The 23,678-nt window shown below is 40.4% G+C and overlaps 2 protein-coding genes across 3 annotated transcripts in view; both read left to right on the top strand.

The window, feature by feature from the left end:
- Window positions 1-1,849: 1,849 nt before the first annotated feature.
- cenatac (centrosomal AT-AC splicing factor) lies at window positions 1,850-8,478 on the top strand. The gene is made up of 11 exons (XM_053326032.1): window positions 1,850-2,070; window positions 3,094-3,260; window positions 3,812-3,910; window positions 4,002-4,068; window positions 4,813-4,875; window positions 5,255-5,322; window positions 5,429-5,543; window positions 5,699-5,729; window positions 6,140-6,241; window positions 6,624-6,756; window positions 7,532-8,478. The coding sequence occupies exons 1-11, from the start codon at window positions 1,954-1,956 to the stop codon at window positions 7,650-7,652; spliced, it is 1,083 nt and encodes a 360-aa protein (XP_053182007.1). The 5' UTR covers window positions 1,850-1,953; the 3' UTR covers window positions 7,653-8,478.
- A 1,596-nt stretch (window positions 8,479-10,074) lies between these two features.
- LOC128365329 (atos homolog protein B) overlaps window positions 10,075-23,678 on the top strand; it is a 29,289-nt gene continuing 15,685 nt past the window's right edge. The window contains exon 1 of one of the 2 annotated variants that reach the window (XM_053326024.1): window positions 10,075-10,447. The gene's annotated coding sequence lies outside the window, so the exon portion shown is untranslated. Of the gene's footprint in view, window positions 10,448-21,739; window positions 22,206-23,678 lie in introns of those variants that run through there. The other variant, XM_053326023.1, reaches the window with a different exon arrangement.

Genomic DNA, 23,678 nt, shown 5'->3' with positions numbered 1-23,678 from the left:
ATACTCTTTAGTTTTTAGTGTCAACTCCTGTGTATGGACTGTATGTTAAGAATATAAACAAAATCCACAAGATGACAGTCGTCAACCATCAGTTTGACGACCACTACTGTGTATACTATTAAACAAAGATCTTCACAAATAAACAGTAATGTCAAATGGGGGAAAAACAACTGAGGTTATTTGCAAAAGCTTGTTCATATTGTCACCACCGCAATCTTTCATTGCACTGAGGTAATGTTTCAAAAGGAAATTATGAATGTTGAATGCTTGAATGAATGCTTTTACTGCTTTTTTCACCAGTGTGGGTTCTGTTGTGTTTTGGAAATGTGTCATTTTGCTCCTATAAATAAAAACTGACCTGTCTTTTTGGTCTTGGCCTACCCTGAATCTTTCATGCTGCACTTATTCAGCTTTTCACCACCGTGGTACATATTAATATGTCTTGTCAAATTTAACTTCTGAGTGAATCTTTTCCCACATGTGTTGCAACGGAACAGCCCCTCACCTCTGCGGGTTCTCATATGCCTCTCGATTAATGAGAAGTCAAATGTTTTTCCACAAGTTTCGTTGGGGTTAGTCTCATCAACTATGTGTGTTCTCATATGGTTTTTCAAGTTTGACCTCTGACTGAATCTTTTCCCACAGGTGATGCAAAAGTAATGCTTCTCACTTGTGTGAATTCTCATGTGGGCCAATAACCCACTGTTAAATCTGAAATCTCTCCCACATATTCCACAAGTCTGTGGTCCATCACCTCTGTGGAGTGTCAGGTGTCTTCGCAAATTGAACATATGCTTAAACTCGTTTCCACAAGTGTCACATTCGAAAGACTTTTCACTACTGTGAAAACTCTCTTGAGTATGATTGTTTGTCTTTAACATAGTAGAGGTGTCTTCATTGTCAGTGTGACTTTCACTTTCATACTGTGTCTTCTGTGCTTTTGTCTCTGTATTTCTTGTAGGTCCTGAGTCTCCTTGTTTGCCTCCTTTGTGATCTTGGCCCTCAGCTACATGAGAGGTATAGGAGAGGAGCTGGTCATCATTATTTAATGCTGGTACCTCAGAGCTTTTAACATGCTCATCCTCTAATGCACTCTGAGTTTCATCAAGACTGAAGTCCTGAGTCTGATATTCATTTTCCTCATAAGTAGCGGTCAACATAAAGGTTTCAGTCTCCTGCTTCAGCACCTGCTCTCCCTCCAGACTGACGCAGAGTTCATCCTGTTCCTCTTTAATCTCTGGAGGCTCTGGGTCCTTTGGGTCCTCTTGGTCCAAACTGGAGTTCCTCTCCTGGTTGCAGAGCTGCTGGTCAGTGAGAACCTCCTCCTCCTCCTCCTCCTTAGAGACATGTTGCTGTGGGAGCTCTGGAGGGACAAAAGGACACAAGAAGTAAGTAACCAATACAGTATAATAAAATGCACATTGAGAAATTGAGCAAATTAAATGGAGAACAGAAGGAAGAACACAGAAGAAATGACATATCAAAATAAGTTTGTTAAGTCTGTTTGTTTGTTTGTTTTTTAAAGGAATGTTAAGGTTGTACAGACCTATCCTGTGTAGCTTTATTTCAGGTTTCCAAGCGGTATCCAACAGTCTGCGCTGACGGTCGATCTCTTCTTCATACTCGACGATAGTTTTGTGAAAAACTCTGAATATTTCTTCAGCAGCAGAAGTTAGTCTCTGGTTGATGAACTCTCTTAAATACTGAGCTGAAGACATTGTTGCTAAATTACCAGTAAGATGTACCTGTGTCCTGTTGCAGGGTTCCACATGGTCCTCTCCGGTCTGTTTCAGAGGGGAAACATTAAGGAGACGGAATCACTTCCTGTTATCATAAGCGTTACCTTGTTTTAGCTAGGAGAAATAAGACCGCACAGAAAGCTTAGTTATTTCCCTTCAGTCATTCCTTAACTCAGCTTTTAGTGTGTTTTTTAAGTTTCTACATGCTGTCTAAATGGGCGCGTTTTACTGTGCCATATGTAGGCAGACGACATTCACGGGAAAGGGACACATCTTCGGAAAAAATCACCAGAGCAGGCTGAGAGTAGTTCTTCTTAAATTCTTAGAAAAGGTAAGTAGTTAATATCAACTGGTTCTTACTCATGTCATGCAGTATTTTACTTTTTCCTCCATCTTGCTGAACTTCAATGTTTTTAATCCACTGAAATATGTTTGATTTGGGGTTGCGTTAACATCTGCAAAATGGTCGGGGGTTTTGGCATATGTATTTATTATGTCTCATACACCCGTAAAGGTACAGTGTTTTTCATTAAGACTAGAATAAATATTTGCATTTATGCAGTCTAAAACACTGTACTGTATATCACATATATATATACAGTCACTGGCCACTTAAATAGGTACAATCTTGTTTTCAATTATTAGATTAGAGTTTAAATTAAGTAAAAGAAAAGGATAAAAAGGGCTGAGACTAGAAAAGTTCCTTACTTCATCCTACACCCTCTCCAACATTGAATGGCTATTATTTTGCTGCCTATATATTTTATTTTGTTATTTTAACATTTTTGAATAAATATACACAATCTGATTCAATCCAATACAACAGCACTGCTTTAAATTCTACTTTTTTGAAGTTTATACATTTTCAGTTTTTTTTTTGATATTGTGAAAAAAGTGATAATTTTACTTTATATTTATTATTGAAGTCGTACTAAGTGGTGGTGGTGTACTGATATGCATTATATTGACTGGTGTTCCTAATACTTTGCCCCTCTCATGTCTGTTAATGGAGTGGATGAAATATTAGCAACACCATTCAATATAATGCACCCTAATAAATCATCATCACCTCATCATGTAAAAGCTCACCATCTTATCTCCATGTATTAGTATTATATAACCAGTGCTGATAAGATCTAATCGCCATTTTTGTTTCACATCAATAATTCAGTGACATAAAAACAGATAGAAAATAATATTAGAAACAATACCACACACTACAGCCTCCAAATGACCTAAACAGCATTTTAACTTTTAGGATTGTTTTGCTGGGTTTTATTTACCGACTGCATTAGTTATAGTTAAGAGTGTAACATTTACGTTTCCTGTGTTTGTTTTGTCTGCTGTCTACCAGGTGAAGGAAGCCCGTCGAACACTGAAAAAACCTCAAGTAGAAAAGTTTGATTGCACTCAGCACAAGGAGACATTCTGGTGCTACTGCTGTGCGCTTGAAATTGAAAGAAATGTTACAGACAACAACATGACGGTGCTGTACGGAGGCCTATTAGAGCACATGGCCACGTGAGTAACTTTTATTTACTGTATCTTAATCTGTTGTCACTGTTGTCTTGCTTCATGTTTACCTAGTACAACAACAGGATGTTCTCCACTGAGCACACCAGGGTTTGAAAAAAATAACCTCAGTTTTAGTGGCTCATTATTATGCATATGAAAAGCTACTATAACCAGTTAATTAAGAAGGAGATCACAGCAGGTTCTGTGCTAATTTATAACAGCTGCAACATTTGTGAGTAACTTTTTGAAATCAAAAGTATTAATTAATACCAGCATCATCAATTACTCCATATCACAATAAATTATTAAAAGCACACCATATCCACCCTTGTAAATAGCCTTAGGATATGATCTGCATTATGTTGTGAGCATGAGAAAATGACTTCAGGCCATTGTTTTTGGTCATCTTGAGCTTATACTGTAATTGAGTTACATTATGTTGTTATTTGTCTGTGGTTCATGCCAGTGCTTTTGTCCTTTTGTCCTTATCAATGTTTGTGATGAACAGCTTTTGTCTTCTGGTTGTTGGTTGACATTGCAAATGTGTCTGGTTTCAGCCCAGACCACAGGAAGAACACACACAAGTTCTGGTGGGAAAATAAGGCCGACCCCAAGCTCAGAGACAAGGTCCTCATCTCAGAAGAGGAAACTGAAAGGTGGGTCTGGTGAGCCAAAAGTCAACATCAGTAAAGTTTGTTTGGAGAATTGAGAGATTCCCTGCTAAGATCATTGTCTGTTTTTATTCAGGTTTAAAGTCGAGGTGGAAAAAGTGTTGGAAACATTTGTGGAGAAGGAAGATGAGTTCATTAAACAGGTAATGCAAAACCACTTCTTTTAAAGAAAGAAATTAAATCCACATTGACCTTGAAGACAAGGTCTAAGACAACTAGACCAAGAGTCTCCAGCCATGCTATCAACTCTGTTAGGCTGTACTTACAATAATCACAGCAGTAACATTAGCATGCCAGCATACTCACAAAGATAATGCAAACATGCTGGTGTTAAGCAGGTCATCATCTTCACCAACTTAGTTTTGCATGCTAGCATTTGCTACTTACTGTAGCATTAGATACACGCCCTGCTGAGGGGCTGATGTCATTAATTCTTCAGGTATTTGGGTATGAACTATGAACTGAAGTATTGGACGATTTGAAAATTCCTTCTAGATAAAAAGTCTGGATATCACCAAAGTTATTAGAATTCATCCTGAGAGGGACATGAATTTCTGTGTTAAATTTCATGGCAGTCCATCCAATTGTTGTTATGATATTTCACTCAAAACTATAAATGTCAAACTTATGGTGACACAAGAGAAGGCAAGGCATCAACTTCAAAGTCATTAACAGCTGAATGAATGTCTGGATCAATCTTCATGGCAATCCATCCAATTGTTTATGAGAAATTTTGGTCAGGACCTTAATGGTGGACCGACTGACAGACTCACTGCCATCTCTAGAGCCATGCTGCTTACGTGGCCAAAAAATGTCCTAACCAGACCTGAATTCTGTTGATGGTAATCAGTCTTTATTCCTTGTTTTTTTTTTTTCCATGGTCTCAGCAAGCTGATCACATCCGGGCCCAGGAGAAGAATCGTCAAGAGGTCCTTCAGGCTCTTTTAGAGGTTTGTTTTTCCACGATGCAGTGGCAGTATCCATCACTGTGGCCTTGACTGTTCATGATTTTGAGTGGGAGATGGGAAGCGCCACCATTTTGTAGCTAATTGTATCTTCTAAATTAGGTAAACAGCAATTCTTAATTTTCATTGTCAGGTTATAATAAAAATCTAAAAAAAGGATTGTAGTTGTAAAGCTAGATGAAGACGATGAACATGGATGTAAGTTTGAAGGGAAAACCGACTATAGAGACTATAGAGAGGTTTATGTTACCATTTAAGGCAAAGCATTTTATCAGGATCGTGATGATAATAGCTGAGATGAGGCATTATTAGTAGTCAGACTTCCTCTGTGAAACACTGTTGGCTTTTCCTGAATCAATATCAGCGTGACGCAGAGCCAGAGTCATCCAATGGACCCAACAGCACAGACATGTCTGCAGATGATGCCATCAGGTAACACCATGTCTACCTGCATTTCTATCCTTTTTGCATTGTGTCATAATAAACACTTTAAATGACTTTTGTTGGTTTGGGGCTCATCTTGTTGTTTGGGGAACAGCTCTCAGTTTACTGCTCAGGGGTCAGACCAGCAGGCGGGAAGCAGCTTTGTCGACTCGATGGTTGAACTACCGTGGGCTGCAACGGGACAAGGCCTGACTTTCATAGGTTATCAGGTAGTAGGAAAGCTCTCATTAAGAAGTTGTTCAACATGAATAATTGATTGTTTTGTTTTTTTCATACACGCAAACATTTCACTTAAACTATGTACGACCCCACTTCAAAAAATACAAACTATCCCTTTTTTATTGTTTTTTTTTCTCTATTACAGGATTCATCAAATAGTGGAAATGTTCACACAGGTAAAGTAATTTACTCATTTATGTAATTGTAAGGTATCTGCAGAGATTCCAAAATGAACTAGGAAATGCATACAGTATGTGTACAAATCCATTACAAATAGTTAGTTAGTTTTCTATCATATTAACAACAATTTCTAATATTATATCTTAACCAACATCCTTGCTTTGCTAAATCCAACTCATAGAAGATCTCTTCATAATTCACTGCCTATGTAAGTGGTGGGGCACCAAATCCACAGTCCTCCTTCGGTGCATAAATGTATTTAAAAGTTTATCTGGAGCCAAATGAATCCAATCAAGCCAATACCCCTCAAAGCTTGCACAGAAAACCTGTGTTTACAGTTTTGAGCTGAGTATACCTCTTGCATGTGATTGGTGAGCATTAAGCGTATTCCCTCTGTGTGTTGTAGGAGCCGTCCCTCCTTGGCTTCAGGACGATCCTGTGGAGGGGACCTCCAAAGCTGAAACACATCTGGAGATCGGACCATCGCTCCAAGAGTTCCTCAAACAGAGTAGGAATCACACACAAGAGAAATGGTGTTGTGTGTTATGTAAATGTCAAAGATTTATTCCAGCCATGAAGATCATTTCTATGAGACCTTTGAAATTGTGTTTCATTGGTTGTTGTATCATCACACACATACTTGCATATGCTTATGGTATATGGCATTAATGCTATATGCAAAATCACAGCAACAAATTTAAATGTAGGTGATACTGCTGTACCATTTTTCACTTGAACACTTGAGCAGTATCAACATATTGGTCCATGATCTTCGCCTGAGTCATTAGTAATCATATAAGGATTTTATCCATATGCATTTATAGATGAAACTATCAAAATCTCACAAAGATTGATGCATAATTTAAATGTCTTTGTCTGTCTTTCGCCAGAGGAGCAAGAGAAGCTAAGGAAGCTTCCACCCAACAGAGTGGGGGCCAACTTTGATCACAGCTCACATACAGATGCCAACTGGCTCCCATCGTTTGGCAGAGTGTGGAACAGTGGCCGACGCTGGCAGTCCAGGTGAGATCACAACACTCCTGCTACACCTGAGAGTAGTACAGAGTGATTATAATCCATCACTCTTCTTAGTCTGTCCCATACAGTTTTACACAGATACAGATGTGTGTGAAATCTAGTTGTGTGCACTACCAGCCACTTTGATAGATGATCACCAGTATGCATGGAAACTTACTGCAGCGACATTGAATATGAATGACTATTGAATACTCTGAAGTGGACTACATATTTATATATACAAGGACACAAGGGCAAATTCATTTTTTTATAGAGAGGCAGTCTTCCTGTTATGTTGTGCTTCTTCGATTCCTTTCATGCTGAAAACAACCCAAATAACAGCAGTTTGAAAAATAACAAATTTGGATGGCATACTATTATTTATTCATATAGCTGCATTCTCTCTTTCTGGATATCAGCTGAGTAACGTGTTTATGTAAAAAATTAGGTATTTAAATATAGATATATGCAAGTGAGAATGTGAGCACACTGCAAACCAACCTTTTTATCTACAAGGTGCTGTTGGCTGATGGCTTTCAATTATCTTAAACAGCACATGGATTTGTATTTGTTATTATTCCAACAGTGTTTTATAGCACCTGCAAACTGAAGAAAGCTGCCAAAACTTAAATACTAAAGCACTTTTTGTCATATTCCTTTTATTATTATCACATGTTGTCCATGGCCAAACATTAAAAAGGCACGTAATGATTACATTTCTGGCTCATTGGATTAACTTCTCTGGTTTCTGCATGCAAATGTTCCCTTTTTTTAAAAACAGGCACCAATTCAGACAAGAGGAAGGTCAGAAGAACAGACAGAAGAGGAAGAAGGAGCACGGCACAGAGGGGTCAAAGAAGGCTAAAACGACTGAACAGCCGACAAATTCTGACAGCATTTAAAATGGAGTATGTTGTGTTGGAGTGGAGAGATGTATGGATAGTTTGCAACATGTGAATGAGGTGTTCTACTGTTTGTGAAGAATTGTACTGAGCAGAAATGCCCAGTGTGTGTATATATGGGAAATTGTATGTAACATTTATAACATAATTAGAAACACATTCCAGTTTTCAGTATAAATATTAACTTAGCATATTAAGGAGTATCTTTTGGATATATTTATGCTAAAAGTTACATTTTGATAAATTATTTTTTGTATAAAACTTTATGGTCCAACTTCACCATAGCATTTCTAAATACTACCAATTACCAATACTCTGAGGCACACTCATAAATGAAATCAATCAATCAATGGATTGATCAATCAATGGATTGATTGACAGAAAACCTTCATTTCAAGTACTTATCCTGCCTAAATTCTCCCAGCAGCAAGTTTATTGAGGATGTGACTGTTTTAGCAAGTAAGCAACAGGGGGCGCCAGCCACTCAACTAACATAGGCACCTACCATTTGATGAGATAAGAGCTGACATAAAGGCACTCTAAAAAAAAAGCCAACTCTCAGATAATTACATGGTAAAAACCTAAACTGTAGTATCCAGTTTGAAGAATGTATGTCCCAGTGTGGCAAAAAAAATTGTTTCCAAGACCATGAACAATAAACGCCAAAAGATGAACTTTCATTTCCCTTTTCAGATAATGTTACGCCTGGAAAGGCTTAAAGGCTGCATATATCCAAATGTGTGTGTCACTTTGAGATAAAATGTGATAAACTATCTGAAAACAATTATGAATGTGCAAATAAGTATCTTCTCTTTTTGTCAATAGATGCAGCGCACTCTTAAGACTAGAAAGGTCAACCTGCTTTCTAATCCTTTTTTTCTAGAAAGAAGGAAGTTGATTTCTTTGAGTTAAGTTTTTACTGGTGTGTTTGTGTGGGTGGGGTGGGGTGGGGTGGGGGGGGGCACACAAGATACTCTTCAGGGACATTTCTGGTCTCCAGATGTGAAATAAAAGATGGGCGGGTATCAAATTAAAAAGATTTAGATAACAGGACTGAGTTTCCTTTATGTGCTTGTGCTTGAGCTGTGGGCACTAAAACCGAATCCATGATTGAAACTTTATTTTTCACTTATCAAAGGCAGTCTTACACTCATGATATATGGAGCAGGGGAGATGGAAAGCCTTAAAATCCAGATTTTGTCTGCATGCATATTAAATTACTTCTGTTCTCTTAAATTCATCCATGTTGAGGGATCGTTTTGGCCATGCAGAATAAGTTTTTGGTGCAGAAAATGATATGCCAATTGATAACTGGTTTTATGATCATTTGAGTCTAATGCACAAGATACACACCTGGAATAAAAACCAATTCAGAAACTGTGATTTTCCATTGACAGGTACTGTGTGAGATTATGCAGTACTTACACTCAATGGCCACTTCATTAGGTACACTTTGGCACTCCAATACAACTGTAAATTATACAGTTTTGAATATATGAAGTTTATACATTTTCAGTTCTTGTTAACATTGTCAAAAGGTGATAATATGACCTCAATGATAAACAAAGTAGAATGATCACCTTCTTGACACCAAGAACTAAAAATGTACAAGCTTCATGTACAAATGTAAAATTTAAAGCAGATCTGTTGTATTGGATTGCATTAGACTTCACAGGTGTACCTAATGAAGTGGCTGGTGAATGTACTTCCAAAGAGGATAGATGGATGGCCAAGGGCAATAAATGCAATATCATATAGTCCACTCCCTGAGCTCACAGGAGTGCAGTTTTATCTCTACAGGCCTCCTCTTCCTCCTCCTCCTCCTCCTCCTCCACGGAAAAGTGTAATCAGGCCCCAGTGTGCTCTGGGTAGATGGGCGTGGAGCGCAGTGCAGCTGCAAGGCAATATGGGGATACGACGTGTAGCTGATCTATTCTTAGCTCTGTGACAACATGGCTATGACCGATGCAATAGCCTATAAACTGAAGAAAAGATTGACCTGTGTACATTTGAATGCATACATTTAACTTTGGTTGTGAATAGTTGTATCACCTTCCAGTGTCAGTGCTGGATTAGGTGTGCAGTTGTTTTCAGGACAGTGCATGCTTTGTTGCACTTTTCTATTAAATATTACAGGATCTATTGACTCATCGGAGTTTCTGCACAACCGATGGGAGGGGATAAAAAGCACGTGTACTGGGCGTCTCTTAAATTAATCCGCAGACCAATCACAGGGCGCGATTTTTGAATAAATCTGCATGATTTAAAGAAGGCGTGATCCCCTTGCGCTGATTGGCTACACCGAATAGAAGCAGCCAATCGCTTAAATGACAGGCGCTCAGCTGGCCGTGAAGCACCGCCCCCTATATATTAACCTGCAAACCCCGGAAACGTCGTCGCTTAAAGGGCCAGAGGAGGAATTTCAAGGCAAAGGCTGAAACAACGAAAACAGCTGCGAGTACAAGAAGAAGAAGAAAAAAAGACAGGCACACACACACATTGAGAGAGAGAGAGAGAGAGGAAGGGACGTAGCCAAGCCAACAAGCGAGCTATGTGGCAGGACGAGACTGAAAGTGTCCGATCATTTTAGCCATCCGACATCCAGATACAGTGACTTCACGGCGTTTAAGCTTCGAGGTCGATTTTCGCCGTGAATCTGTAGCTACACCGGATCCAACAACACGGCAGAGAGATAACACAAAAAAAGGCCAAACTCCTAGACGACAGGGACGCGTCAGTCCAGGCTGCCAGGCTTGAAATCTCCTCCTCCGCCTCTCTTGAGTCCACCTTGTTGGGTAAGTAGGCTACAAAAAAAAATCTCCAAATTTGGCAAGCTTGTGTGAACTTTAAAGATAGCTATATGTGTGGAAATTGTACCAAGGAGGGGGGGGAGCGGGGGGGTCAGGTGATATAGTTAGCAATGTTTGCATCATTTGAGTTAAATTCCTTAGTTATCAATACCTTTTATTAATCTGTGAATCTGAGCAAAAAGCAATGTCAGGAATCCAGCCTTTAAACCAGTTGATGACCTGACAGTAGCTTGTTGGGTATAGGGGGCGTTCCCCTGCTTTGTCTGCCTTCCTCACTCTTTCTTCATGTCTGTGTACGTGTATGCAGTATGCGGTGGTTAGGGACAAAGTGATAAGAAAAAAAAACAACCGTCATGCATCAATCACCATCCTGAGTGTCTGTCTGTCTGTGTCTCATCTGAATGCTTTTGTATACATTTGATTTTCGCCATAACTGCACACTCATGCACTCCTGGGATTGTGCATACTGTATGTGGGCTGTGCAAGGAGGAGGGATCAACCACCACTGGCATATATCTATGAGATTATGACTGTAGCTCAACGGGAGGAGTGATGATGATCACTGTAAAGCTCACAGGAGAGATGGTAGCCCTGAGTGCAATGTGAGGGCGTATTGCTCCCTTGGATTGCACTTGAGAATTGCATTGCATCATGCAGTGCAGAGAGCATTTTTTTTATTGGTGTCAAACCATTGCCAGAGTATATATACAATCTATAAAAGTGATAAGAATCAGTTATTACAGTGATATTACGCTCAGCTGCAATGCACTGCCTCCCATTGTCCTGACAAGCAGGGTGCATGATGGCATTGACACACACTCATTAGGCACACGTGTATGCAGTCACACTCGCCCTACATCAGCTATACAGTGCACGTGCATATGGGAATCCACCAGCTGTCTCACATGTATGTAAATAGAAGATTTTTATATATACACACACACAAACACACACACACACACACACACACACATGCACAGTGCTGCAGCAAATCCATCTGCAAGTCTACATTTTTCTCTCTCTCTCTTGCTTGTCCTTGCGTTGCTCTGACAGCCAGCCCCCACCTCTCTGTCTGGGAGAAACCAGTGGGCTTTGTCCTCAGCTGAGTGTGACGTCATGCAGATCGTTGCTGTAAGCAACCTTGCAGGCGAGGTGCATGTTGTTCAGCAGGCCTGGGCCCCGGGTCAGGGTTTGTCCCGTGCACAATCACTCATCAGCTTTAAGCTCTTTAATACTAAAATGCACTCAGAGAAAAAAAGAGAAGAAGTCTGTTCAGGTGAGACAAAGAAACTTAAACCTCTCATGTCAAAAGAAACAGAAATGATTTGGAACAAAAATAAATAAACTAGAATTAGTATGACATATCACTACTAACATATTAACGTGTGCCTCTGTGCTTTCTGGACTGCCAAGTACATTGAGTTAAGCAAAGTGGTCAGTAGCAGCCATGTGTGTTTTCATGATAGTATATGGAGCCCCCAGTACCTTGTTAAGCTGTTTGGAAGATAAGTTACAGTACATTATGGTCAGCATGAGGCTGATTCTCAGTAGAGGCCGTGAAAGCTCAGTTTCTCCTTATTCTGTCTGAATAGATTAGGCCTCGACTAAGGGGCCTCTGTCAATCATCGGGCCTGCATGTGGCTTTGCTTGCATTTGCAACCACAACATATCTGTGACACTAAAAGAGTTAAGTTCAGGGACATTGCACAGGACATACTCTGACTATGTTTGGCGATCTGACAGAGTGGTTACGGTCCATCCTGTTGCGTCCGTATGTGGCAGCGCTTTGTATGTGTGTGGAAAGTGGGGGTGGCTATTAAACGCGTTGAGCTGATGAAGGCTTGTTGTCAGCCCTCCAGTGTGTCCCTGCAGGATTTGATGTCAGAGATTATGATTATGTGGGTTATATCCAGTACTCGACACAGCTCTGGGGCTATATTGATCACCAGAGTGCGTGTGTATGTATTGTACTTGCATCTTTATGAGGCTAGATTACCTCGCTTGAATAAAAGAGCTATTTATTTGTTAAAATGTTACGTTTAAGGGAGGCTTCACACAAATGTAGTTAAGTACGTAAGCATGTTTAAGTCATTATGAATCCATGTTTTAATACGTAGCCTTAAGCAATCAGTAACAGTGACTGATAGATTGACAGGAACAATGTTTCTCTCTTGTCTTTAAATTGAATAAAAATGTACTACCTGTCATCTTAGCTTCTACCTCATTTGGTTTTCTCTTTTTAATATAAACCGTGTCAATCTACCAGTGAAGCATAAAAATAGTGTTAGCTGCTTAAGTTCTGCACAGATTGGTAAAAACAAAAAAAAAGACACTACAAACATGTTTTTTGTATTCCAGAGACTAAAATAAAAAAGTATGTTATTATTTTTTGAGATTGAAACATTTATCACAAAGATTAGAGGAGCTATTTGGCACTAATGTTTTTCTCATTTCGTGCATCGAGTCATGAGCGCTGCAGGGATCTCAGCCCCAGGTTTGAGAACCACTGCAAGAGAGAGAGAGAGAGAGCCAATTAGAGAAACCCTGTTTGCTAGAAGATAACTTGTTCAGCTGGGAGACAGAGCAGAAGCAGGGTTGAGATGAAAGATAAAAATTAAAAACATTAGGACAAGTCAGAGGGCAACATAAACCATGTTATAAAGAGTGTGTCTGCCTGTATTTTCACCTTTTCACAAGAAGCAATCCTCCATATGTAAAGACGCTGTAAAGGAGAAACATCCGGGGTGAAGACATTTTTGTGGCTGTCACTTCTGCAATGGTCTGTTTTAAGGAGATAAAGTAATTCGAGGAATCACACTTTTTAATTTGTGTGTGTGTGTGTTTGACAGGGAGAGATAGAGAGAGAGAGAGAGAGAGAGAATGAGAGGGACAGAGAGTGAGAAAGTGAGAGCCTGGTTGAAATCTTCTATCTTTCTTCAATAACAGCTTCTTCTTGAGGTCTTAAAATAGCACCGGTGCAGCCCTGATGGGTACCACTTTAACCCTGAAGCCTTCTCTCTCTCACCCCTGGTCTTTATTCATACACACACACACACACACACGCACACATACTCACTACTCGAAACTACACTTAGCTTTAGGCTTACCATTAAAGGTCAGTTAGTCCACTTAACAGTCTGTCAATAAGAGGAACTAGTTAGTCCTCTTACAAGCATATAATCAGCGTTCATGTAGGTTAACTTTTAAGTGACTGACTGATTCTGCTTAATATATGATCCTGTTTAAAGGCTAGTGAAGGGAATGCCAGTTCATTCAAAGTTGCTTGTAGTAAGTGGGAATGGGGAGACCGTTGCAACGATGGTGGTGGTTTAAATATTGACAATCAGCCATAAAATAATATAATGAGGACACTTCAGATAATGAGGAAGTCATGTACAGTAAGCCGCATTTTGTAGTCATCCAAGCTAAGTGGCTTACATATCAATTTAAATATGTGGCTTCTGCTTAACTTTGCAAAGGGTGGTACCGGCACATTAATGAAACAGTGAAAGAGGAGAGCTGCAAACTCATGATATTAAGTCATTTTATTTTTAATGTTAAAGAAGCAAGGTTTTAAGCACACATTGCCCTCTTGAGCATCAAACATTACCAGTCATTTATGATTCTGCTGCTGCACTACTCATGTTTCATCAGTGGGAGAAAACCTGCATCAGGCCTTTTGATAACAGCGAGACAATGTGGGTTTTTTTTTCTCTCCTCTGTCAAGTGCCCTTCCTCTATGTTCAGTGTGTTTGGTAGCTCCACCTCGCAGCCTGCTCACCTCCTATTCAAACACAGCTGACAACAGAAATCCAGAGAGAGGGAGGATGTCAAGGTGACAGTACCACCTGCTGAATAAATCAACATGGTTTGACATTACACCCAGTGGAGCAAAGCGCTGTGATATATCCCAGTCTGTGCAGTGTGGGTATGTGAGAGTTTCTTCTTTGTCCATCTGTGACGTTGATTGCACTAATTTTGACAATCAATGAATCGTTCATTTGTCAAGAAAAAAAGATTTACCACAGGGTTGAAACAGTTATTGATTAATTGATTGGTCATATTTTCATTAAAGATTAATTGAGTCTTTTTTTTAATGCAAAAGGAGGTTTTAAGCTTTTAAGTGTTAGTCAGAGATAACACGCACTATCATCACATTGGGCTTTAGAACATTTTAGATTTTTCACAAATTTTTTGACAGTTTATGGATTCAATGATTAATCAAATATTTTAGAAAGTAATCAGTAATCAGATTAATCAATAATGACAGTAGTTGCAGTCAAAAGTGAGGATTTGACACTTTTTACCTTTTTTTTAATCACTGTAGATGTCATACATTTGAGTTTGTGATTGTTAGTCTTAATGAAATAAATCATTTAGAAATGTTGAAAGTGGGCTTTGGGAAATTTTGATGAGCATTTTTCACTAGTTTGTGTTCTAAGTTACCACTTAATTATTAATAGATTGTCTGATAATGAAAATAATAAGTAACAGCCCTAGTTATTTATATAAATATCCACAAACGTCAGGAAGAGTGAGTAGATGTTGGAAGGCAGATGTATCTCTATGCATTATATAGGTCAACACAGAGCTTATCAAGCTAAGACCTATTCACCCTCTCCCTTTCGTCCTTGTCTTGTTCCCGCTGTCCATTACTCCCCAGTACGTTGTCATTTGTCTCTTCTCCCTTCGCCCAGCATCAAAGCCCTCCATCTCCCTCTGTTGCTCTCATTCCCATCTCTCCATCTTGTTGAGACTGAACCTGTATGACAGGCTCGGGCCTTTTTTGCATGATTTGTCATTTAAGTTGACTTTCATTCAGAAGGGGGGAAAAAATGTTTCTCTTTTGGAAATCTGTGACACCCCCTGTTGGAAATTCGTTGTTGATATTATGTTAGAGACTGACTTTGTATGTTTGAATAACACTCAGTATGCCAAGTCATGTGTTTATTTAATATTATTTAAAAAAAACCCAACACAAACAATGTTTCCTGCCAGGCAGAAAGCATTAGTTAGTCTCATGTCCTCTCAAGAGTCTGAGAGCTGTGCTGTACAGAAACACCTTCAAGCAGAACAGGGCTGCATATGTGTGTGTGTGTGTGTGTGTGTGTGTGTGTATGTGTGTGTGTGTGTTTGTTTTCCACACTTAAAGCCAAAGCGAAGTGAGTGCTGCTCAGACGGTAGGCATTTAGGGAAAAGTGGAGCCCTGAAGCCTTTTGTTTATCATTTGAGAACATCTCCGACTTTATTTGTATACTCGCGGCTGCGGTGCATTAGTGTGTTATTGTATAAATGTGTGTGTGTGTGCCTGGTCGGACTTGTGCGTCTCATCATAGCCAGGGAACAGCTGAGCCGTAACATTCTTGTCTAAACTGCAGTGATCCGAGTCCTTGGCAAGATCTCTTTTGTTTGTGTCCCAACGTGACGAGCGGAGGACACAATCAGTTGCAGGCAAGGTGAACAAATCATTTTTAATTGTATAGCTTGTTTGCCTATTTCATAGAATCATTAGATGTCAATACATCACTATAAGAAAATACTTTGATCCATTTTTGCGTATAGGCCTACCATGATTGAGACATTCACAGTGGTGATAGAGCTGAATAAGTTACTATTTTACTTGGTTGAAGGTTTGCTGAGTTTAAAAACTAAAAACTGAAAGGTTTTTGCATCGGTGGCTTTCAGACAGGACATATTTGACCTGTGTTCAGCTTAGTTAGGTAACTTGTGTTAAGCTTGTCTAATGTTTTAGTTGCTTGTTTGAATTCTGCAGCATGTACTTGCTGTGATTATAGATATATACAGATACAGCTCTGTCTCAGGGCTCAAACACAGAGCAACAACTCCTGTGGCACCAAAGCTTCTCACTAACTGCTGCTTAACGACCGCAAATGTGTGTGTGCGTTGGACTGATCTCAGGATTAACCCTAGCTAGACCTCTCTCTGCCCTTCACCCCCAGATCGAAATGGTTGAGCTGCTTTGTGCATGCGTGTGCCAGTAGAAATGTGCATGCTTCGTTGCTTTATTATTTCATGTTCACACTTCACAATTTTACAGGTCGCTGTAAAATTGTGTTCGCTCTGCTCAAGCAAATGTGGGTAAAAATTCTCCACCATTCAGTCTGGCTAGTTATTAATCATCAGTCATGTTGTCTAGTTAAATAATGACAATATGGCTTTGTTGGTTATCAGTAAAATATACAAGGAAAAAAAAGTTTTTTTTCTTGTATACCCTTCCTTTCACTGCCCAGATGGCAGGCTGGACTACACTCAGAGTGGTGCAACACCACCATGCTGTGCAAGTTCCGCGAGCATGCAAGGAAGAAAAGAAGGACTTGATTTGAAGTAAGAGAAGATGGACAGAAAAGAAAATACCTAAAGGCCAGGAAAAGGGGGTAGAGGAAGCACAGATGCAGAGAAAGTGAGGGGGAGAGACAAAAAGAGAGGTTAAAAGACAAGCAGAAGAAGGCGAAAGGACGAGAGAGAGAGAGAGAGAGAGAGAGAGAGAGAGAGAGAGAGAGAGAGAGAGAGAGAGAGAGAGAGAGAGAGAGAGAGAGAGAGAGAGAGAGAGAGAGAGAGAGAGAGAGAGAGAGAGAGAGAGAGAGAGAGAGAGAGAGAGAGAGAGAGAGAGAGAGAGAGAGAGAGAGAGAGAGAGAGAGAGAGCTTTATTTTCTGTCCTCCATGAATAGGCAACATATTTCTCTGGAACATTCCATCCTCTGAGCTGGCCCGGCTTGTCACCAAGATTCAGGGTGCAACACTCCTCCCCATCCCCGCATTTCCTCCCCTAACTGGCTGTCTCTCTCCTTTCTCTTTGTACACATCAGTCCCTATACTTGATTTTGCCCTCCTCCCATTTTTATTCCCATATTCAATCTGTAGAAGCGAGCTACATGTAGAGTGCTTTGTTTAAACTTTGACCCTCTAAACCTCTTCTTCTGTGGATGAGTCAGTATACATAACATATTGGAAAATAACAGCTAATTCTCAGTAATGGATTATTAAATTGGATTTTACCGGATTAAACTAAACGTGAATTATCTCTGTGTGGAAATTTAATCATCATAGTAGATCATTATCGGATGCATAGTAGAAAATAGGATGTAAATAAACTGGGTGGCAGTAAAAGTATAAAAAAAAGGGGCTGTTTCCACTTATAGTCATTTCACAGCGCCGCAGCGGTGTTGGATTAATGAATAAACTGGTTGCAGAGGTGGATGGAGAAACACTGAGGATATTTGGAAAAACAAACAAGTTATTTCAGTAACTTGGGACAAGCCAAGGTTGCTGCATCTGCCTGATTTAAACCTAACCACAATCCCAACTTTAACCCTGACACAGACCCTGATTATATATATATATATAGACACCATATATATCACTTGACATTCAGTAGAATTTTTAGTGTGACATTATAGTCACTTGACAGTAAGTTGAGTATTGAGGTGTACAATCCAAAATAAGCCAAACACGTGAGGGGTCTTTACTGGTCAGATATATCGAGTTAATTCTCATATAGACGCACACTATTTTTCTCCAGGTAGTTTAGTTAAATGCAAATACTTGAATATGCATGCTTCTGTTGAGCTTTGTGAGCTTATTCATCACCTACAGCTGGTCAAACACGTCCTCCAGGAGAAAGTTCAAATCGCTGGATTAGTGCAGCGCTCTAGAAATGTAAATATAAAGAAACCAATGTGGGTGGGGGTTATACCAGTCAAACTGGGCAGGTAAGCCTCAAAGTCAGAGGTCCTTTTCTACTGTAAAGTCATACATAACCCACTTCAACTTAGAGAGAAATAAGGGCTGAAACATTAAAGAAAGAAAGCAGTTAATGTTATTACCATGTGGTGACTGATGCCACTAGAAATAGAAAATGAAGGCTATATAGATGAGAAAGCTGGTTTTAAAGAAGCAACATAAGAGCTGTTGAAATTTAGCAATACTTAGCAGGTCAGAGGGCCCAAAAGTTAATTTTAGACACTGGTGGTTGCCTCTGTAAACACCAGCCTTCCTATAATAAATCCTACCTTGTAGTGGTTCACTTAAATGTTACAGTAAAACCAAACATGTTGCATCACAAAATGTTCAAAATGTTTCTGAACCAGCGAGTGTTTGTAATGTCCTTGTAAATATTAGCTGTGAAAATTGCTTCCACACTTTTCCTCATGTCCTCTGTTTGGCTGCTGCTTGCTCTCATCGCATACTTGTCAAAGAGAACTAGAGCTCTTAAATACACACAAATACACACACACACACACACACGGGGGTCCATGCCTCTTTTAACATGGTTAGTTTTACAAAGACACCCTCCCTTCACACACGGACTCATACACACACACACACTTTCCTTTCCCACCCTTCCTCCACCTCCCCTCTTCCTCTCCTCCTTTTGTTCTCTTCCTCCCCGAGAAGGAGGGTGAAGTGAACCTTGTTTTCCATATTTAAAACCAGTTATGTACTGCTACTAACTGATTTCCTGAAGGAGTTTTTAGGATTGATGAAGCTCTTCAATTTATTTATTTTTAAGTCTGCAACTGTTTACAGCTGGTGGGTAAAATCCCCCTCAAAAACACAGCTGGTGTCACTTTGTGAGGCCAAGAAAAACAAGGTATGTGTGTGCATTTATGTGTGTGAGGTGGGTTTTCACATGCCTCAGCTGAAAGTCCAGCTCCAAACGTTGTCATATAGACATCACAACACCATGCCATGCTCTGATGTCAGGATTGCATCAATGTATGCGTTTGATGGAATGTGAATATGTGTGTTCAATGCTTCTTTTCTCCTCAGCTGCACTCACAGTGCCCTTGAATAGAGGAGGGTCCTCATAGAGAAAGCACACCTCTTTTTTGCCATATATGGAAGACAACATGGGCTCTTAAAGGGACAGAAATGTGTGAGCGTGTGTGTTTGTGTATGTTGAAACACTAGATCCTAAATGCAGTGCTGCGTGCGAGCAGAAAGTCTCCCTTTATTGCAGTTTTTTTTTTTTTTTTTTTTTTACAAGCTTTCTTGTGAAAAGCAGTAGCAGAGCCTGTTTGACGACAGAAATATTGCCATCTCTCCCCCCTGTCAGTTCATCTTCATATGTCTGTCTTTGTGGCCTCTCTCTTCTTACACCTTCTACCCCCCCTTCTCTCCACCTATCTCCACTATCTCTCTATATTTGGAGGTACGTAACTGTAGACGTGTGTTGTTTGTCAAACCTTCCCTCCCTCCTGCCTTTTACAGTTAGGACACAAAACAAGTGTGACATCCTTCCACACAGAGCTGTACAGGCTGCCTCCATCTGAGAATACATAATGTACATGCATGCACAGACTGCGTGGACTGTTTAACAGTTGTGCAGTCAAAGCAGGACATTTCTTTTTTGTTTTTGGTGAATCAACAGCAGTTCTTGATTAAATAAAACAGCTGGGTCAAGGGTCAAGGTAAAAATGTATTGTCTTTCTGTTCATACACAACAAAGAAACAGAAAACAATTACAGGAAAGAACATGCAATAAAGCAACATGCAAACACAATAAGACACAGTAATATTAAAGTGTAACAGTAAACTTGGTAGATTCTAGTTTTGCTTGTCAAATAAAATCCAGTGAATGTGTATATATTCTATTTTGTGATATAAATCATTAATAATTATTCCGTTGGTAAATAATTATTTAATCTCACAAACGTAATAAGCTGTCAAAACCATTTATTTATGATCATGAAATAGCAATTAATCACACAATAAACTCAGAGAACTTTAAAGTCACTTTCCGTATTTGTCAGAACCTACACAAAACTACATGTTCCCTCCGTCTTCCCGTATGGCAGGGACATTATAGGCCTGTAACTGGGGAGTGTACATTCTCCATCTTGTTTTGGAAACATACACAAATGGAGAAGGAGGAGCTGGAGGAGATGTAGGTGCAGATGTGACGGTGACAGAGAGTCACTGGAACATAAAGAGACAGCGAGCTATCAATAGGTTTGTCTCACATGTCTCGACCAGCACTCATCTGATAACGAGTAGACCCAGGTTTCCTAAATAAAGATAAAGCACAAACAGGGAGGTGTGTGTTTGTGTCCGAGAGCCCGGCCAAAGTTGTGTGCTTAAATATGTACCCCTGACAGCTTTGAGTATGTTTTGTTCATAGTGCTTTAACCTGTGTAATCTCCCCCCACATTGTGTGTGTGTATGTGTGTGTGTGTGTGTGTGTATGTGTGAGAGGTGACACACACTCTTGCCCTCGCTCTGTGTACTTTAACCGCACCACTCTGTTCAAAATAGTTCTGCCTAGTCAACATGCTGTTCCTTATTAGCTCACAGATGGCAAAATACACACACACACACACACACACACAAACACATACACACACACAGCTGAGGGCTGGTACTGGTACTCAGCTGATAAACTTTTTCACATGCATTTCATTCTCTATCAGTACTCCGGCCGCAGATAAGCCTTCTGCTTTTGTGCTGGTGTAGGCCTAAGGCGTTGTGTACTTTTCATGCTACACACTAAGTGCCTGTGTGTGTGTGTGTGTGTGTGTGTGGGAAGGGAGGGGAGGGGAGGGGGAGTGTGGATTGTATAGATGTTTGCATCTTTATTCTCTCGGGCATTAACTCCTTTATTAACTGTTTTGCTTTAATTAACCAACAGACGCACGCAGACACACAACCACATGTACGGCTGGCACATTATAGAAAGACATAACACAATTATGTTAAACACTATACATATAACTTGTTTGAAGCTGTGAGAGACACACATTTAATAAGCAAACACACACAATCTGGGTTAAGTGTTCTTCGGTCTTGTTCTTTACTTCTGCAGAGCACGCTGAGCAAGAGCAGGGTTTTGGCTCCCCATGCCTCCTCCCTCCTCCACTTTCACTCCCTCCCCCTGGCCAATCAGGACATCAGCCCCTACAGCTGACCCCCCTTTTCTCTAACCAATCAGTTGGCAGCGTCCACTTCACCCCCCTCCCCTTCCACTGTATGCCTTCACTGCTGAGTGAGCAAAGCACGCCTCGCTCTAACAGCTGAGAGGAAACCAACAGGAAGAAAACACACACAACGAAAGAGAGAGAGAGAGCGAGAGCGAGAGAGAGAGCGAGAGAGCGAGAGAGAGAGGGGGTATAGGATTGCGAGAGAAGGTTGAAAGGAGGGGGAGAAGAGAGGGTGAGGAAGAGGAGAGGAAAGGGGGAACACTAGCATGTGAAGTGGCTTTTGTGTCCAGGATATTTTGGAGGGGCGCGAATGAGAGAAAGGAGGAAAGAAGGCAAGGGGGGGGAGCTAGAGAGAAAAAAAAGAGGAGCTTGAGGGAAAGCGTGAGACGAGTGGGGGGTGAGAGTTGTTGATGGGTTTTTGATGTGACTGAGGGTGGAGAAGAGAGGTAGACAGGAAGAAAACAAGAGAGAAGCAGAGCTAGTGCATGCTATCAGGCCTCCTGACAAAACCAGGCAGAGAGAGGCAGAACAACTTTGACTCGTCTCTCTTTCTCAACACCACCTATTCAGGAGGAAGGAAACACAGAGAGACAACAACTGATCGAGAGAGAGAGAGAGAGAGAGAGAGAGAGAGAGAGAGAGAGAGACTGACTGACTGACAGACAGAGAGGCAAGTCAGCCTGACCCATTGGGAAGAGAGACTTACAGAGGACAGTCCAACTCATCAGACGAAACAGAGGAAGGAAGGAGACAGACAGAGGCAGAGAGTGAGACAGCAAGATAAAAAACCCCATCTTTCTGAGAGGGTGAGTGCCACAAGTTCTCCTGCTTTTCGAGTCAAGTGTACTAAATGTTGCTGCTGTCATATTGTCAGCTGGGCATGGGTGACTCAACGTCTCCTAAAATGGCCACATGAAAGCCAGACAGACAGATAGATAGGCAGGCAGGCAGGCAGGCAGGCAGGCAGAAAGGGAGGGAGGGCGAGTCAGAAAGGGACCCTGTGTCAAACAGCATTCTCAGCAACTATGTCACTGAGCCAGCTTAGTTTAGACTACCATGACTCTCCAGCCTAAGTACTGTATGGGTTTGGCATAACGCTGTCTCACTGAGAGGTTTATCAGTTTCAATCATTACTTCTCTCCTTCTGTCAGTTTGTGTCTTCCTTTTGTTGCTTCCTGTCTCTCTGTCTCTGTCTTTGTGTGACACTCACTCACAGATACAGTCGCTGTCATTCTATCCTCTTCTCCACAGTGACATCAAATTTCTAAACCCTAGCCGGCTCCTGTAATCTAATCAACAGATGATTGTTTGCAGTGAGCACTTATTAACTTTTTTTTTGTGTGTTTGAGAACGTGCACATGAGTGTGTCCGTGTGTGTGTGTGTTTATCAGCCTCCAGGCACAGTACAGGCCAGGGGAGTAGCTCGGGCGGGGTTCAGCTTAAACTTGATGAGACAATCGGTGCATTTGGGAGGCTGCTAACTTCATGCTGATGCTATCACACCGCTGTTACAGGCTGTGAGTGTAAAGGAATGGATTGAGGACACAAAGAGGCTTGAATGCAGCTGAGCAGCTAGAGCTCAGGCCCATTCAAGATGAAAGCCTGTTCCACTGATTTGAAAATAAAACCCTGTCATGTCTGTAACAGGGTGAAGAATTAACCCATGCAAGAGCCAAATGATGTCAGGTGGTAAAAGAAAAAAGTTTAAAGAAATATTGAACCAAGTCAAGTTTGAGTGATGTGCTTTGGCAACTTATTGTTTCCTCGGTTTTATCATTTGGTTAGTCTCTTTCATTTACTAATGCAGTTATAACCACATCATAAAAAAGTCGGATTTAAAAGAGTGTTGGTTTTCTTAACTAACAGAGACAGTTTGTCTTTGTGTTTTAAGGATCAAAATAGAAACACGAGCACAGATGCACAACATTGCATTTTGGTTTCTGTGGTTTCATTAAACTTGATGCATGTTTTCCTCCTTTATTTGAAACTAAAAGAAAATAGCATTGTAATAGAGAGAGTCAAAAGTTTGCCAATAGTTTCCCAGGTTTAAGTTTTTGATTCAAACTTCTGTTGATCTTTCACCGTATAAAATGACTCAAATTGAACAAATAATAGAGATTATTCAATGTTAGTGTCCAAGGTACATAACCTAGTCATGAGCTGTCATCCAACTCTGCAATTTAGGATATAAAACAACACGTATATGTCAACCATGATCAATGTGTTCTCTGAAGTGAAGGAAAAACAGTTTTCAACCATACTGTAGCAGCTTGTGAATG

The sequence above is a fragment of the Scomber japonicus genome, chromosome 9 (assembly GCF_027409825.1).
Source record: "Scomber japonicus isolate fScoJap1 chromosome 9, fScoJap1.pri, whole genome shotgun sequence".
Classification (NCBI taxonomy): domain Eukaryota; kingdom Metazoa; phylum Chordata; class Actinopteri; order Scombriformes; family Scombridae; genus Scomber; species Scomber japonicus.
This window is presented reverse-complemented; position numbering and strand designations above follow the sequence as displayed.

Excerpts from the sequence above, each read along its gene's own strand:
- cenatac (XM_053326032.1), top strand. The coding sequence starts at position 1,954 with ATGGGCGCGTTTTACTGTGCCATATGTAGGCAGACGACATTCACGGGA. Across the intron at positions 2,071-3,093 it reads TTCTTAAATTCTTAGAAAAG|GTGAAGGAAGCCCGTCGAAC; the intron begins GTAAGTAGTTAA and ends GCTGTCTACCAG. Across the intron at positions 6,242-6,623 it reads CCAAGAGTTCCTCAAACAGA|AGGAGCAAGAGAAGCTAAGG; the intron begins GTAGGAATCACA and ends GTCTTTCGCCAG.